At 39.1% G+C, this 14,594-nt stretch overlaps 1 protein-coding gene across 2 annotated transcripts in view; it reads left to right on the top strand.

The window, feature by feature from the left end:
• Positions 1 to 5,474: 5,474 nt before the first annotated feature.
• ntrk3b (neurotrophic tyrosine kinase, receptor, type 3b) overlaps positions 5,475 to 14,594 on the top strand; it is a 316,929-nt gene continuing 307,809 nt past the window's right edge. For both annotated transcript variants that reach the window (XM_021307316.2, XM_021307312.2), the window contains exon 1: positions 5,475 to 6,220. In XM_021307316.2, coding sequence (XP_021162991.2) covers positions 5,979 to 6,220 — 242 coding nt within the window. In that variant the 5' untranslated portion in view covers positions 5,475 to 5,978. The remainder of the gene's footprint in view (positions 6,221 to 14,594) is intronic.

Raw genomic sequence — 14,594 nt, 5'->3', positions numbered from 1 at the left:
AATAGTGGCTTGTTACAACCTTAATTGTCCAACATATTTCTGCCTGAAGTGCTGGATTGAAGCTGATAAAATGTTTGATTGTTCCTGTAGTCTTGGTGCTTATTTGATGTGTATTAGGCAAACCACTACATTCCTGAGATGATGTATCTGTTGTTTGTCTATCGGATGCTTCTGCAGCACTGGGTCAGACTACATTACTAGTTGCTGATGTTGAGATGACTGTGCTGCTTGGTCCTTCGATTGTTTGCTGAAAAGAAATCCCCCAGTGCAGGACCTGGACTATGAATTCTTTTCATCATGTATCGATGCTTTTTCTGTAAAAAGGGCAAAATAGGACAAAAATGTCTGCTTCACATCACAAAGACAAAAAAAAGAGTATAAGTAGGTACATAAATCCACAAATACAGCAAAGCTAAATAAGATTATATGAAGCTATAATTACATGCCTTCTTATTTACCAAACAATGAGAAAATGTATATACCAAAGTCCCATATGCACACAGCTTTGTCACGGTTTTTACACATTTCTTGGTTTTGGTATTTATCAGATCAGCCTCGTTTCAGGTCCCTTCTGTGATGTATTTAGTTTATTCCCTGTATCTAGTTATCCTCAGTTACATTTAGATTGTCTTTTTGTTCCTTTGTTGCTCTCTCTCTCTCGCCCCCTGTTGCCACTAGCTCTATCTCCTCAGTTATTCTTCCAACTCCTTCTGCACACCTGACATCAGTTAGTCAAATCAACCCCTGCCATTGCTACAACTCTCATCCTTCCAGCTCCTCTCAATGTCCCATTTAGCGCTGGTTCCTACTGTTTACTTCATGCCACTTCCTTGTTGCTTCCCAAACCAATGTTTTATTTTTACTCAGGCTCCTGCACCCTCCAGTGTTTTGTGAGTTTGTAACTGCTCCCTGCCTTTGTCTGTGTGCTTTTGGGTCCTACAGCAATCACTACCAAAACATGACAAGCTTCGTTATTGCTCAATTAACCTCGTTAATGAGAGACTGTATGTTCTACCACATGGCAATAAATCTAGCATATTTAAGATATAAGGTCTCCTAAGAAAGATTAGATTGTCTATGAGAGCTACAAAACAGCAGCAAACACATCTGCATTCTCCGTGAAATCCAGCATTTTGTTGGTAACTAATTTTCTCACCAAAGTATTCGTTAAAAAAAATCAACACTTTTCACATAGATTACACAGGGAGCTCTAGAAACATTTTTAATCAATGTAAGGTTCGTATAGTCTTTTAAATAAATGTCTTCTGTTCACAATATTTGTTTTTCATATATCATTTACTCTGTTTATTAGCATTATTCGATGACCAAATATAATTATAATGGTGTGTGGTATTTGTCTCTACGCATGCCACACACCAGGGGGTGGGGTGGTCTCTACTTAAATCCTACCACAATTTTTCTGGCCTTACCATTTCCTGTATTTTATTTTGTTTTTAACTGTTATCATTTAAAGTTGGTGTGTGAAAGACATGTGTATTGGACATTTATGAACATATCACGTCTCATATTGGTTTAAAACGGGACACAACATTTAACTGCCAAATAAAAGATAACTTTGTATTTTAAAGGACAGGTGGCAAACCTAACCACGGCACACACAGCGTTCACTATATGAAGGTAACCGACCAAAAATCTAAAATACTGTGCAACTAATTCAAACTCTACTAATTATAGTAATAATATGAAATGAATGTGTAGTCTCACAAGAAATCAGAAGCACAGCAAGCATGACAAAACATTGCCAAACCATTGCAACTTTTTAGCTAACAACCTTTACTAGTGTTTCAATTTAAAAAATGAGTCGTTCAACATTTTAAAGTACTGTACATGACATAAAACCCTAGCTCGACCCATCCTTCAAACAACTAATTTGCAATGTACCTGTAATGTTGTAAGCTCGCTTAAATTTAGGATTCCCTTCTATTTCTTTGGCTAACCTTTTGCATGGCTTGACAGTGCCGGAAGCAGTAAGCAACATGCAGATTCGTTTCAGCCATCCTTTGTATTTCTTCTTTTTGAGCCAGCGTTTTAAACCGGCAACCTCCTGGCATTTTTTTCTCCCGTTCACCAGAGAAGTGAGCGACTAGTGTTAGACAACGTTGCGAGCTCAAAGTAGGTCTGCTTCATAGCTATGCCAGAGGAAGCCGCTGGTGCAACGGCTATTCTCTTCGTCTGGGGATGTCTGCTGCTCACATGCCGGCATCACAGAAAGGAGCAAACCCACTCTGAGTGGCAGAGAGGCTTTCTGAGATGACAAAATCTTCACACTATGTTTTTATTCTTTTTACAGTAAATATCTAATTGAGGTTTTTAATCAAACTGTTAGTGTTCTTTATAACAAACTGTGCAGTTAGAATATTAAGCACCTTCAAGGACTTTATAAAGGAATCGGGCACTTTCCAAACCTTCAAAATGCCATGTTACAATTATAGGATTTCTTTTAGGGATTTCAAGCACCCGTACAAATGCTGAATAAATTAGAACGTTATTTAAAAGTTAATGTATTCCAGTAATTTAGTTAAAAAAAAGACACTCAATAGTTAGTCGGGCCTCATTTTGAGTGAATTACTGCATCAATGTGCCGTGGGATGGAGGTGATTAGCCTGTAGATCTGCTGAGGTGTCATGGAAGCCAAGGTTGCTTTAATACCAGCCTTCATTGTTGAAGGCTGGTATTAAAATCCTCTTGATAACACTCCATTGGTTCTCTTCAGGTTTAATGTCAGACCAGTTTCCAGGCCAAACTGGCCAGCATTGTAGCGCCGTGGTTGTGGAACCAGGTTTTGGCAGTGTGAGCAGGCGTCAAGTTCTGCAGGGAAAGAAAATCAGCATCTCCATGAAGCTCGTCAGCAGACAGAAGCATCAAGTGCTCTGAAACATCCTGACACAATGATCTGACTTTGAACTTGATAAAGCCTAGTGGACCAACAACAGCAGATGTCATGTGGCTTCCCAAAACAACACTGACTGTGGAAACTTCACTGAAGACCTAAATACATTTGGATTCTGTGCCTCTCCACTAATCCCACCGACTGTGCGACAATGTTCACATGAAATGCCAAATTTCCTTTCATCTAAAAAGTGTTTTTTATCATCATTGAGCAGCAGTCCAGTCCCTTTTTTAAATATATGTATTCTTTATTTAACCAGGAAAATAACTAATTGAGAGGGAACCCTCCTTTTTAAGAGTGACCTGGCCAAGACAACAGCATAAAACATACTACAAACCAAAAAAAAAAAAAAAAAAACCACATACATAAAACACATAACCAAGAGGCATCACATCATTAAGGAATAGGGCAGTTACTAGGAGCCAAATGATCTAGTGTCTGTCCTTTAAGATTGATTTGAATTGCCCAAAAATAACAAGAGAGGATAACTTTAAGTCGCTCTGTGTGTCATTCCAGGTAGGAGGGGCAGAAAATGTAAAAAAACGTTTTACTCATTTCCGTTCTGACCTTTGGGACCTGCATTTTATTTCAGGAAAGATTCAGGAAAGGTCCTTCAGGAGTGGGAAAATCAGAAAGCCACACAAAAGCTGGAGCCCATGTCTTGTATACATCTGTGTTTGTCGGCTCTGGACACACTGACTCCAGTCCATTCCTCGTTAACCTCCCGCAAACATTTGAGTGAGCTTTACATCATAAGCCTCTAAATGCAGTACCTATCCCAATAACTTGTAAATATATAACCAAACACAATCATTTAACTCAACTTTCCATTAATAAACTGTAACACTGCATATGGTCAGCAGCTATCTTTTTCACAATGACGTTTTGTGAATTGCCCTTTTACATTGGGCCTAATGACAGACTATTGGACAGTGACGACAGAAGTCTTCTTCATGATTTTGTAGATCACAATGTAACAAATCAGAAATTAAAATGATTTACTATTGTTAGTCTGCTTTGATATTCACATTTTCAGAGAAACCCCACTTTGGGTTTTTTATTAGCTGTAAGCCATAATCATCCAATTGATCATAAATAAAAGTTTGAGAAATGCCAAATATCATTAACAGAAAACAATTGGTTCTAGTTATCAATAAATAACGAATATCACATAAAGGTTCAATATTTTCTCTTACTGATTTCAGAAAGTGACACTCTAATTATATATTGCTTTGTTACACATAGTGAAAGATCTTTTACCGTTATTTCTTGTCATTTTGATGATTATGGCATACATATGATTAAAACCTAAAACTAAATGTCTCAGAAAATTTTATTATTACACAAGATCAACAACAAATGCTTCATAATCTGTTAACCAGAATTATCAGAATTACAATAAATGGAGGCTTGAAATATGTCACTATATGTGCAATAAATCCATAAATGAGTTCCATTATCAGAAATGAGTGACAAAAACTATTGAACCTCTTCACAGTATTCATCTTTTTCAACTGGTCTTTGAGACATTTAAGCTTCATTAGAGTTGGAGTTAACCGGCAGGATTGGCTGCAGAATTGGTTTCATTAAAAGTTTGTCCGACAGGCGGCAATGCGACAGTTTAAGCAGGAGCATGGCTGAGACTAAAAAATCATTCTAATGGAAAGGATTGATAACACCATATGGGTTATAAAACAACAATGAATAATGATTATGAATAGTGAAATCTGACCATTGCAGTGTATCTCAATCCTATTCAAAAACACCTTTGAATTTGAGCCAAATTTCATATGAAACCCTGCAGTGTTTTCACATTCAGCCTAAAAGTTTTTAGCTGCAGAGAAAGGAATTTTATTAAAAGTCTGAGTATAAAGAGATGAACAAGGACAAAAATACCATTGGATGTAGTAAAAACAACCTGAACAGATACCTCATGTGAAGTGATGTCACCACACACACACACACACACACACACACACACACATACATACATATATATATATATATATATATATATATATATATATATATATATATATATATATATATATATATATATATATATATATATATATATATATATATATATATATATATATATGTATGTGTGTGTGTGTTTTGGGGAGGCTGAAGGCATTTATTTATTTTTTCTTATAAAGAAAAATATCACCACAAGATAGCTAAACCAGTAGAAGAACTGAAAACAAATGTTATTCTGGGTGTGACAAATTATCTAAAGCGAGTTTGACTGACTCACTTTAATGTCCTGCTAGTGCCTTTAAATATCGTCTATTGAAAGATAATCATTGCTTTGATTGGTTCTCTTTCTGTGATGGTTTATAGCATGTAATTTATTATTTTTTTTTATTAATTTTTTTGGCATGTGAATTATTTCAACATGTCCCCCCAGTGTCCCCATGTGTGTTCCCGCAGACCTTATAGTCCACATGTGCGGTGGAGCAGCGATCACTGCTGATAGCATGCAGCTTCTGCAGGTGTCAGTATGACTGTAGCCAGTAGGAGGGACTTGATGCTCCAACTTCTCATTTTGCGTCTCTCCGCTTTCCAGCCAGTCGTCCTGGTCCTGCTCGGAGAGAGAGAGAGAGAGGCGACGACGGGCATCAGCAGCGCCGCATTTCGTGGCAACACAATGCATCTGAGGCTGACCGTGCGAGTGGAAGCTTTTTGTATCACGCTTTCCTGTTTTTGATTCGCGTTTCTCTTCTGTGTTCTCTTTTTTTTTATTATTTATCTATTTTTTTTGTTGCATCTTGTCTTTCTTCCCCCCCACCTCCTCCCCCCCTTTTTTTTCCCACCCAGCAGCCTCTGACGCGCAAGGACACTACAGCATACATCCACGGCAGGAACGCTCACACAGAGCATCCTCTGTACAGGCGCACCAGCCGTCCTCCTTCCTTCCTCTCTACCTTCCTTCCTCCCACTCTCCTCCTCTCCTTTCTCTCTCTTTTTTTTTCTTTCTTGTTTCTGTTGGAACCCAGAGGACATCGGGAACCCTGCTACTTACCCCCCCTCCACCCACCCACACACCCACTTTTGCCCCGGAGACATGGATCTATGGTTTCATTCGATCCGGATTTGCTGGTGGAGGGTTTTGCTTCTGATGAGTGTTTTCCAGGACTATCTGAGCTCCATGCTGGACTGCCCGCCGACTTGCAGCTGCTCTCAAACAGAGATCTATTGCAATAAGTCCGACAATGGCAGGTTTTTCCCCTTGCTCGCCCTGCAAGACACTGGGAGCAATGGGACCAGCGTGGATATTGCGGACTTGTTCAAAAACATCACCTCCATGTAAGTAGCTGCAGATTATGCTGCGCGTTTCAGAATCATTAATTGAGCCCCCCCCCCCCCCCCCCCCCTCGCAACCCCAACCCCCACTCCCTTTCTGTCTGTTGCTTTCTTCGCACTGATGTGACTTGTTGGGTGCATGCGCTATTATTATGAGACTTTTTCACGCTTCCAACAGTCGAACAGCCTTTTTTTTTTTTAATGATATAACCATTTCTGATTGGTTGTCTTTGAGTGAAAATAAACAGCTGAGCCTCCAAACAGGGTAAATAAGTCCACCCGAAACCCCGTAAGGGAGTGTGATATTTTGACGTGTGCGTCCACAAAGTTGCGTCTCCGCAGGAGCAGCGGCAGCGCAAAGCCTGCACCTCCAAGAAGGAGGGGGGGGGGTGTTGCAGAGAACCCCCGCATCACTTCATCCCCACTTCATCCCCCACGTTCCCGTTCCGCTCCCACTGACTGGGCCCTATGAAAGAGACATAAATGGTGCAGTGAGGTCAAGCAGCTCCATCACAGCCCCTGACACCCCCCCCCCCCCACCCCTTCATGAAAACTTTATATCACGTCCAGTTGATGATGATGATGATGATCATCATCATCATCATGAAGGAGGGAGGGATGGGTGATCACTTGTGGCTTTCAGATTTTTGAGCTACGACTTAACACAAAACAGCTATGATGACGGCAGACTATCAAACCACCCGCACACCCACACACCCACAGAAGAAGCTACATTTTTATTCTAACACCCCCCCCCCCCCCTTCTCTCTCTCTTTTTCTCTCTCTCTCTGGCATCGATCCCTCCTCCCAACATCAAAGCTTTCTTTCTTGAAAAGTCAGAGGAAGAAGGGTTGGGGAGGAGGGATGGAAAAGGATGAAAAAAAAAAAAAAAAACGCCGACTTATCAGGCCTTAAAAATAAAATAAAGAAATAAGACCCCCGGTGTCTTTGAGGCTGATTTGCATAGAAAGTAAACACCCCACGTTAACGCAGCGGAATTCCCCGCACGGCTTCCTCCTCCGCACCGCAAAGGACTTTTTTTCCTCCTATCAGTGTATTCGGTTTTCCGTTTGCTACCCCCCTTTTTTCTTTTTTTCTTTTTTCGATACGGAGGCGAAGCAGACAACAACTTCCTCTGTGCCACGGTTCACCGCCTCCCCGGGCCACTAGAGGGTAGCCTGGTACCCCTTATACGCTCTCCCGCCACAACACAGGAGTCATTGACGTGACTGTTTTATCAGGGGGGGGGAAATTCGCCATGGTTTGTTTGCCAGAACGAGCGACGCATTTTTTTTTTTTATTACACTCGGCTGCATTAAGTAAAAAGGTGGAACAGTTAGAGGTAATCACTGTTAGTGATTAGCGTGACCGCAGGATGACCCACGCATACAGATTAACTCATTGCCAAACCTGCTCCATTGGCTCATTTATTCCCTCCTTTCTCATCCACTGAGGTCCCAAAAGCTTCTGCTCTCTGCTGAAATGTGCATATGCTGTAAAAAACAGACGTTTAATTTGGAGGGGATTGAATATTAGCCATGAAAATGTGGTACATTTTAATTAAGTGTTTCTCTTAGCAATAGTTTGTGTTAAGACCACACATAGATTTGAGTTTTGAGTTGAGTCCAGGTCAAGCCTACGAACCTAATTTAGATAAAGGAAAAACCACTTGGTCTAAATATGTATTCAGGTTAGATTTTCACAGTCTTTTGAAAAAAAAAAAAAAATAAATAAAATAGCCCACCCTGAGGCAACCTGTGTGATCCTATTTGGACCTATGGATATTTGCTGTCACTTTTTAACAGAAGGCTAGTGAAAAAAAAATTATATAAATAAACCATAAACCTTTTAGTAAAATATATGAAAACTGTAATTTATGGTGAGGAATGAATAAGGATAACCCAACATTTATTTCCACTTAAATTGGCAAAAAAAAATTACCCACAGGCGCATGACAACAGGTTCACGTGATGAAGACATTGTTACTTATAATTTTGAAGAAGGTTGGCCTGTGTAAACCTCAGGCATTTAGCTTCCTTAGAGAGAAGACACTAGCAGTGTGTGGGTCTGGTAACACATCTTAAGATGTCTTCAAAATAAATGTAGCTATTCCACTATATGCAAAAGAGCGTAGTAGTGGAAGACATTTAAAGCAGCAGTCAACGTACCCCAGTACAGTTCATCCTGAAAGCACACTGTAAGATGCCAAGAGAAGTCTTCAAAAAACCTGTGTCATCATGCACTAGGGTCTTGTTGTTGTAGAACTGAAAGAGCATGCAGATGTATAATCGGAAAAGACTGCACAAGTCTCTTTCATGACTGGCGTGCAAGGAGAAAATCTTTTCCTTCTAGGAAAAATACCAAGACCCACCTAGCGTTTGCCAAAGAGAACGTAGAGACAGACATCTGGACCCCAGGAATAATGTTATTTGAACAGATGAGTCTAAGGCTGATTAAGATAAGATGCTTTTATTTTTTCATTATACATACAAGGTACATACAATGATATTTCGTAAATCAGATGGAGAGTTAGCCTGGGGTGCTGCGACTGATCGCGGCGCCACTAATGGCCGACCTGACCAGTATGTCTTTAATGGTACGGGAAGCGCCTGGAGGATATCTACGCAGACACGGGGAGAACATGCAAACTCCACTGACTTGGACACCAGAAACAGCGAACATGTTTAACACAAACCAAATACAGCGATACAGAAAAAAAAAAAAGAGTCCAGTACCAACTGTGCAGCATCTAGCTAGACGTGTCATGGTGTGGTAATGTTTTTGCGACTACAGGACTTGGTTACCTCACCATCATAGAAGCCACCATGAAATCTAACGTCTATCAGAGGCTCCTCAAAAAAGATGTGAGACCATCTGTAAAATAATGGAAGCCTTAGCTGAACTGGACCCTGTAACATGAATATGACCCAAAACACATCAGTCCTGCCATCAAGGACTGGCCGACAATTAAGAAATGGAGAGATCTGAGTCAAGTAAAAGTCAAAATCTAGAGGGTGTACTAACTGTTTTCCTCTGTTAAAATACACATTTATGTATAAATCTTTCCTTTACTGAGTAAAGCAAGGTTATTTTTGTTGTTTGCAGGCATTATCTAGTTAAAAATATGTTTAAACAATGATTAAAATGTCCATAGACGTCTAAGCCAAAATTGGTATAATTGGTCATTTTTTACCACTATTCTCAAATTTTGTAGCTCTGGCTAATGGAAATACAAAATTTCATCACACTGAGAAGTTGTGTGTGTTGGAACCAGAAAAAAAAAAAAAAGATTTGTATCTAGCTTTAACCAGTTTAATTACCATGCTAATGCTAATGTCAAACTTCTCTTAACCATGACGGTCACTGTGATTGAACAACATATCTTAGCTGTCTCGTTATCTTGAAAATGGTTTACAAGTCATCTTGCAAAAATGGAATTAATTCCATGTGTTTGCTTCTTTTTACCATGGTGGGAAAAACTAAATGAGCAAAATGCTCTTAATAGCTAATAAATTAGCTTACTTAGTTGATTAAGTAAATTTTAGCTGTTAGAAGTATATACTTTATACTCAGAAATGTTGAATAAGATTTACTCAAATAAAAAGCATGAAAGCTACAACTTCAGTTTTTCTATAAAATGTATTATATGTATGGAATTATTATGTTTCTAAAATATATTCTAAATTTGAACAGTTGGTTGTATCAGTGCGTTTCTTTTTAAATAAGAGCAAAGTCACAATCTCATTGCCTCGTTTGCCTTTGAGAAAACCCATTGCAACTGACCCAGGACTAATTGTGCATTCCTAGCCTGCATGCTCCCCTTTTTTCTCCGTTCTCAGCTGCTCAGTATGGATGGCAACATCCACCCAGCACCACCACCACCAGCAGCTCAATGACAGCCCATCAGAGACCACACCACCCAATGTCACAGAATCTAATATAAATGCACTGGTAAAACAAACCGTTAGAATTTACCCGATAAAGCTGGTGGAACTATTTGCTCACATTTGAGTTTGAGCGGATTTATTGAGCATTTCTTGGGAGAAATTGAATAGATTAAGCAGCTACAGATACTTAAAACACATTTCAGTTTTTAATATTTACATAAAAATTTGTGAAAATCGTACTAATCATGAAAAACACTTTGTTAGTTTAGCAGGTAAAAGTTGGTGGAGAAGTGCTTAAGTAAAGCAACATGGTGTAGTTTCAACCTAAAAATAAAATAAAACCTAATGAGAAATGGGAGGAAACTAAAATAAGTGTGTGTGTGTGTGTGTGTGTGTGTGTGTGTGTGTGTGTGTGTGTGTGTGTGTGTGTGTGGAGGAGGGGTGTCAATAAATAATGATGTTCTATTTGTCCTCTCATTTTAATTCTACTCAGAGGATCAAAGAAATGCATTTGAAAGCATTCATTTTAGCTAGTATCTTAATATACAATGACAATACAACCAGAAATTATCAAGTTAAACGACTGTAACACTTATCAAAGAGTTCAGGGAGATTTTAATAACTTTTAATTAGATATTCTGAAAGATTAATAACAGAAACTAAGGGTTTAGTTAAACAAATTAGCCAAATTCCAATTAATTAAAAAAATAGTTACTCAATTTAGTTAAATTCTAACAAATCACTAATATTTTTTTGCCTATCTGGTGTGTAATACATTAACAAGCAAAAATGTTTTTTAAAGGTATTAAATATGACTAAAACAGTAGTAACCTTTTGAAAATCTATATAAAACTCTAGCAAGGTGGCAAGAGCAATTAAGATGTGTTGTAAACTATTATTACACTAAACACTGAACATTAACAACATATTCTCGATTAGAATTTAAAAATGTTTAATGGAAAATATTGAATACCCTCTGAAATTCATTTTTACAGTGCATGGCTTAGCTGGGACTGTGCAGAGTGGTTTGCAGTCACCTACTGCATCTTTAATTATCAGAACAAAGCAATTTCATGCTTGATACTAATTCTTATTGCCCAGATAGCCACGCTCTTTAAAAATTATAACTGGTATCCATAGTAATATGAAGCAGTCAGATGCTGAGCCCACATACACCACAAGTGGTCCTTGATCCTCTCTCTTTTAAGTAGGAAGACGCATGTGTTCTGCCAGCAAGAACACCTTTTCTTCCCTTTTTGTTAAAAAGGCATAAGCAGATTGGGCAAATTCACACAGACAGAAAGCTGCAGCAAAGCTACTAGCAAGAAGTACCGAAAGAAAGTGGGGGGTACTGGCCAGCCAAATCAAACTGCCAAGTCCAGATAATAGTTTTCTAGTTCTCTCACATTAGAGATTCATCACAAGAAGCATCGCTGCATGAAGCGGATAAGATAAGGCCTTGCTGTGATACTAGAGGAGGGGAGGAAAAACGGCTTTCTGAGAGAAGCAAAGGCATTTTACTGGTTTGTGAAAATGTGTCTGGGAGCCGAGCTCAGGAATCCAGTCCGCATTCTTTACCTCTGACTAGAATGTGTGGCCTTATTTTTCTTGATATTTGTGTTTTCTACTGTATTTGGTATCCTCATTGCTTTGTGCTTGCAGGCCTTTAGGTTTGAAAGGAGAGGTTCCCATCTGAAGCTGTGTTATAGTACCTTCTTTTATTCTTTCAGCAAATCAGTTGCTCTTTCATACCCTATAGCACATAAAATCAATTTTTCCACTTTTAGTACTTGTTGTATTCTGCTGCTGGTCAGATAAAATATTCCCAAGTTTTGAAGCCCTGCTGGCTCTGTTTTCCTATTGAGAAGGGGTTCACGTCAAGATTCAGTGCCTTGCAAAAGGCATGCAAAAAAGGAACAGAAGAACACATGGTTTCAATTTTATTATTATTACAACTAAAAGCATGTCATGCATTTGTTTTGGGTGCTTTGATTCAGGACCTTGTAGAATCACCTTTTGCTGCAATTACAACAAGTGATCTGCATATTCATAGACCTAAATGCGCACACAATAGACATTTTAACATGGCATTTATGGTTGTAACTCAACAAGATGTGAACATTTTCTAGGAGTTAGAAAACATTTGCAAAGCAAATGCGTGCTGAAGCAAGTGTATGTCAAAACAGCCAACCACATATAGTGTTACTACATTCTTTGGAGCCTCTACCCACCATAAGTATGATAGTTCAAACAGATGGCAAACAGTGGCAGAGTTCACCAAGTCCCTAACATTTAGGAAACATCCATGGTGCTTAAAATCCTCAACCCCTCATTGTGCAGTGAAAACTTAGTGCAGACAGATGTGTTGACCGGTCATGCAGCAGACTGGGGAACAAAATCCTCCTCTCTGCACTTGCAGGAACATTTTATTGTCTCATAATTTTAAGTGTCAATCCTTCTTTCCATTTAAGTACTAGAAGACACTTCCCCACTGTGGTTACTGTAAGAAAAGCTTTGGCGCTACTGAGAATGGTTAACAATGTAAAAGGGAGTATGATTTGAAAAACATTTAAAAGGGATCGCACCCTCAGATTCCACTCGCAGTCACATGTTCGCAATTTCACGCTCTACGCAGCCTCGGCCACTGATCTCTACGGTCATTACTGTGCCTCTCTTTTGCCCCCCATCTCCTGAGGCCCTGGGTTTGATCCTTCTATTCAAAAATGCTGGCATGCTGCTGCTATCATCGAGGCACTTTATTCGCATTTGATGGCAGACATTTTGAGTTACTATTTCGGATGTAAACGGGAGTCACGTGAAAAATAGCTGCAATCCACTCGGAGAAAAAGCTTACACCGGGTTTTGTTTTTCTGGAACAACCTATGGGAAGACATGATGGTGCTGTTCTCCTCCCGCTATGACAAGTTGGTCTATCGGCTGTGAAAAGGGTCCAGAGATAAAATCAATCTGTGACTGATGGTTCCACATAAGGTGTGAATGCTACGTCTCTCATCATAGCAGACAAACACCTACTTTGAAACTGTTGCAGGAGATCTACATTAAATTGTAAAGTATATATATATATATATATATACAGGAGTTTCAAAGTAGCTGTTTGTCTGTTATGTGAAAAGATGTGAGATGTAGGATTCACACTTCATGTTGAACCATCAGTTCTGGCCATGTGCGCCTAGACATTCTCAAAAAGTCAAGATTTTGATAACTTTTAATCCTCCATGCCCTAAAGGGATGGTGAGCAAATTTAAAGGCGATATCTCAAGATCCCTAGGAGAATTTGTTAAAGTTTGACTTGTATAGAACCTCAAAAACCCTCAAATATAACCCTTTGACCCAAAATGGCCACCTTCCTGTTGGTTTTAGAACAAACCTCCAAGATATATTTATTTTTTCTTGTCTTGGAGGGTCCTAGCTATGTACCAAAGTTCAGATGTCTATATTATACCAGTTGGCCTGGCTGAGTTTAGGAGGTGCTGTGGAGCCATTTGACCACAACCCTGTGTCATTTAATTGAAATACAAAAAAAATCACTATGGGGGGTGAAATTTCTGTGAGGATTGGTAAGTTTCTAAGCATGTTCATTTGGTAAAATAATATTAACAAACCCGATTACGATAGGCCTTGGCAGTGTTTTGCTGTACTTATTTTAGATGTATTTAATAAATAAGTAGGAAGTCTTTTTCAGTACTTTACTCTGAGCACCGATCAGAGCAAATTAAGCCAAACTGGCTGATTCTGATCTGGGTGATAGATAGGGGATGATCTAGTTTAATGTGTAAATTACAATTATTTTGCCACCATTGAAAACCTTATCTTCTACTATGTCTCGTGATGTGATTCCACGTCTTGTTTTCCTAATATATGACCGTTAATATGTGACCGCTGCATGCCTTTGCGCTTCGTAGTCTGTTTTTTAAAACTGCCATCGCTCCAAGTTTATCCGGAGAGATTTATGTGCATTGTAAAATTGCCATCTGCCTATCCACAAACAAGATGAGACTCCCAGCCTGTTAAATGGTTTACTGTTTATTTCTGTCGCCAAGAGTGGCTTGATTCTTCTCGTTTAACATCTTTTCAAAATCTTGATCCCCCGGTCCATGAAAGAGTGTGTCGTCTTGTTTTAAAGACTCTCTGCTCTCCTTTCATTTGTGTCACGAGTTTCATTTGCCTTGATCACTATTCACTTGCAGAACATGCACCCTTCAAACTCTCAAGGTCCTCATATTGTGTACAAAAGGTGTTTTCAAGGTGTCTCTGCAGGGTTTCATTTACTGCCTATTTTAGAAGTGACTGAAACTTGTCTGTTGCATTTTTCAAACCAACAAAACTCCAGCTGTGGTTGCTTGCTGCGCTCAGAAATTGACAGATTTTGAGGTTTTTGAGGCAGTTTTCAAATAACGTAAATGGTAATACAAAACTATTTCGTTTACTCGCGGTTAGTTGTGGGGTGAAGCCCTTCATTATGGAACAGT

Source organism: Fundulus heteroclitus, chromosome 4 (assembly GCF_011125445.2).
Source record: "Fundulus heteroclitus isolate FHET01 chromosome 4, MU-UCD_Fhet_4.1, whole genome shotgun sequence".
NCBI lineage: Eukaryota > Metazoa > Chordata > Actinopteri > Cyprinodontiformes > Fundulidae > Fundulus > Fundulus heteroclitus.
Note: the sequence above shows the minus strand (reverse complement) of the source record. Positions and strands in the feature narration are given on the sequence as shown.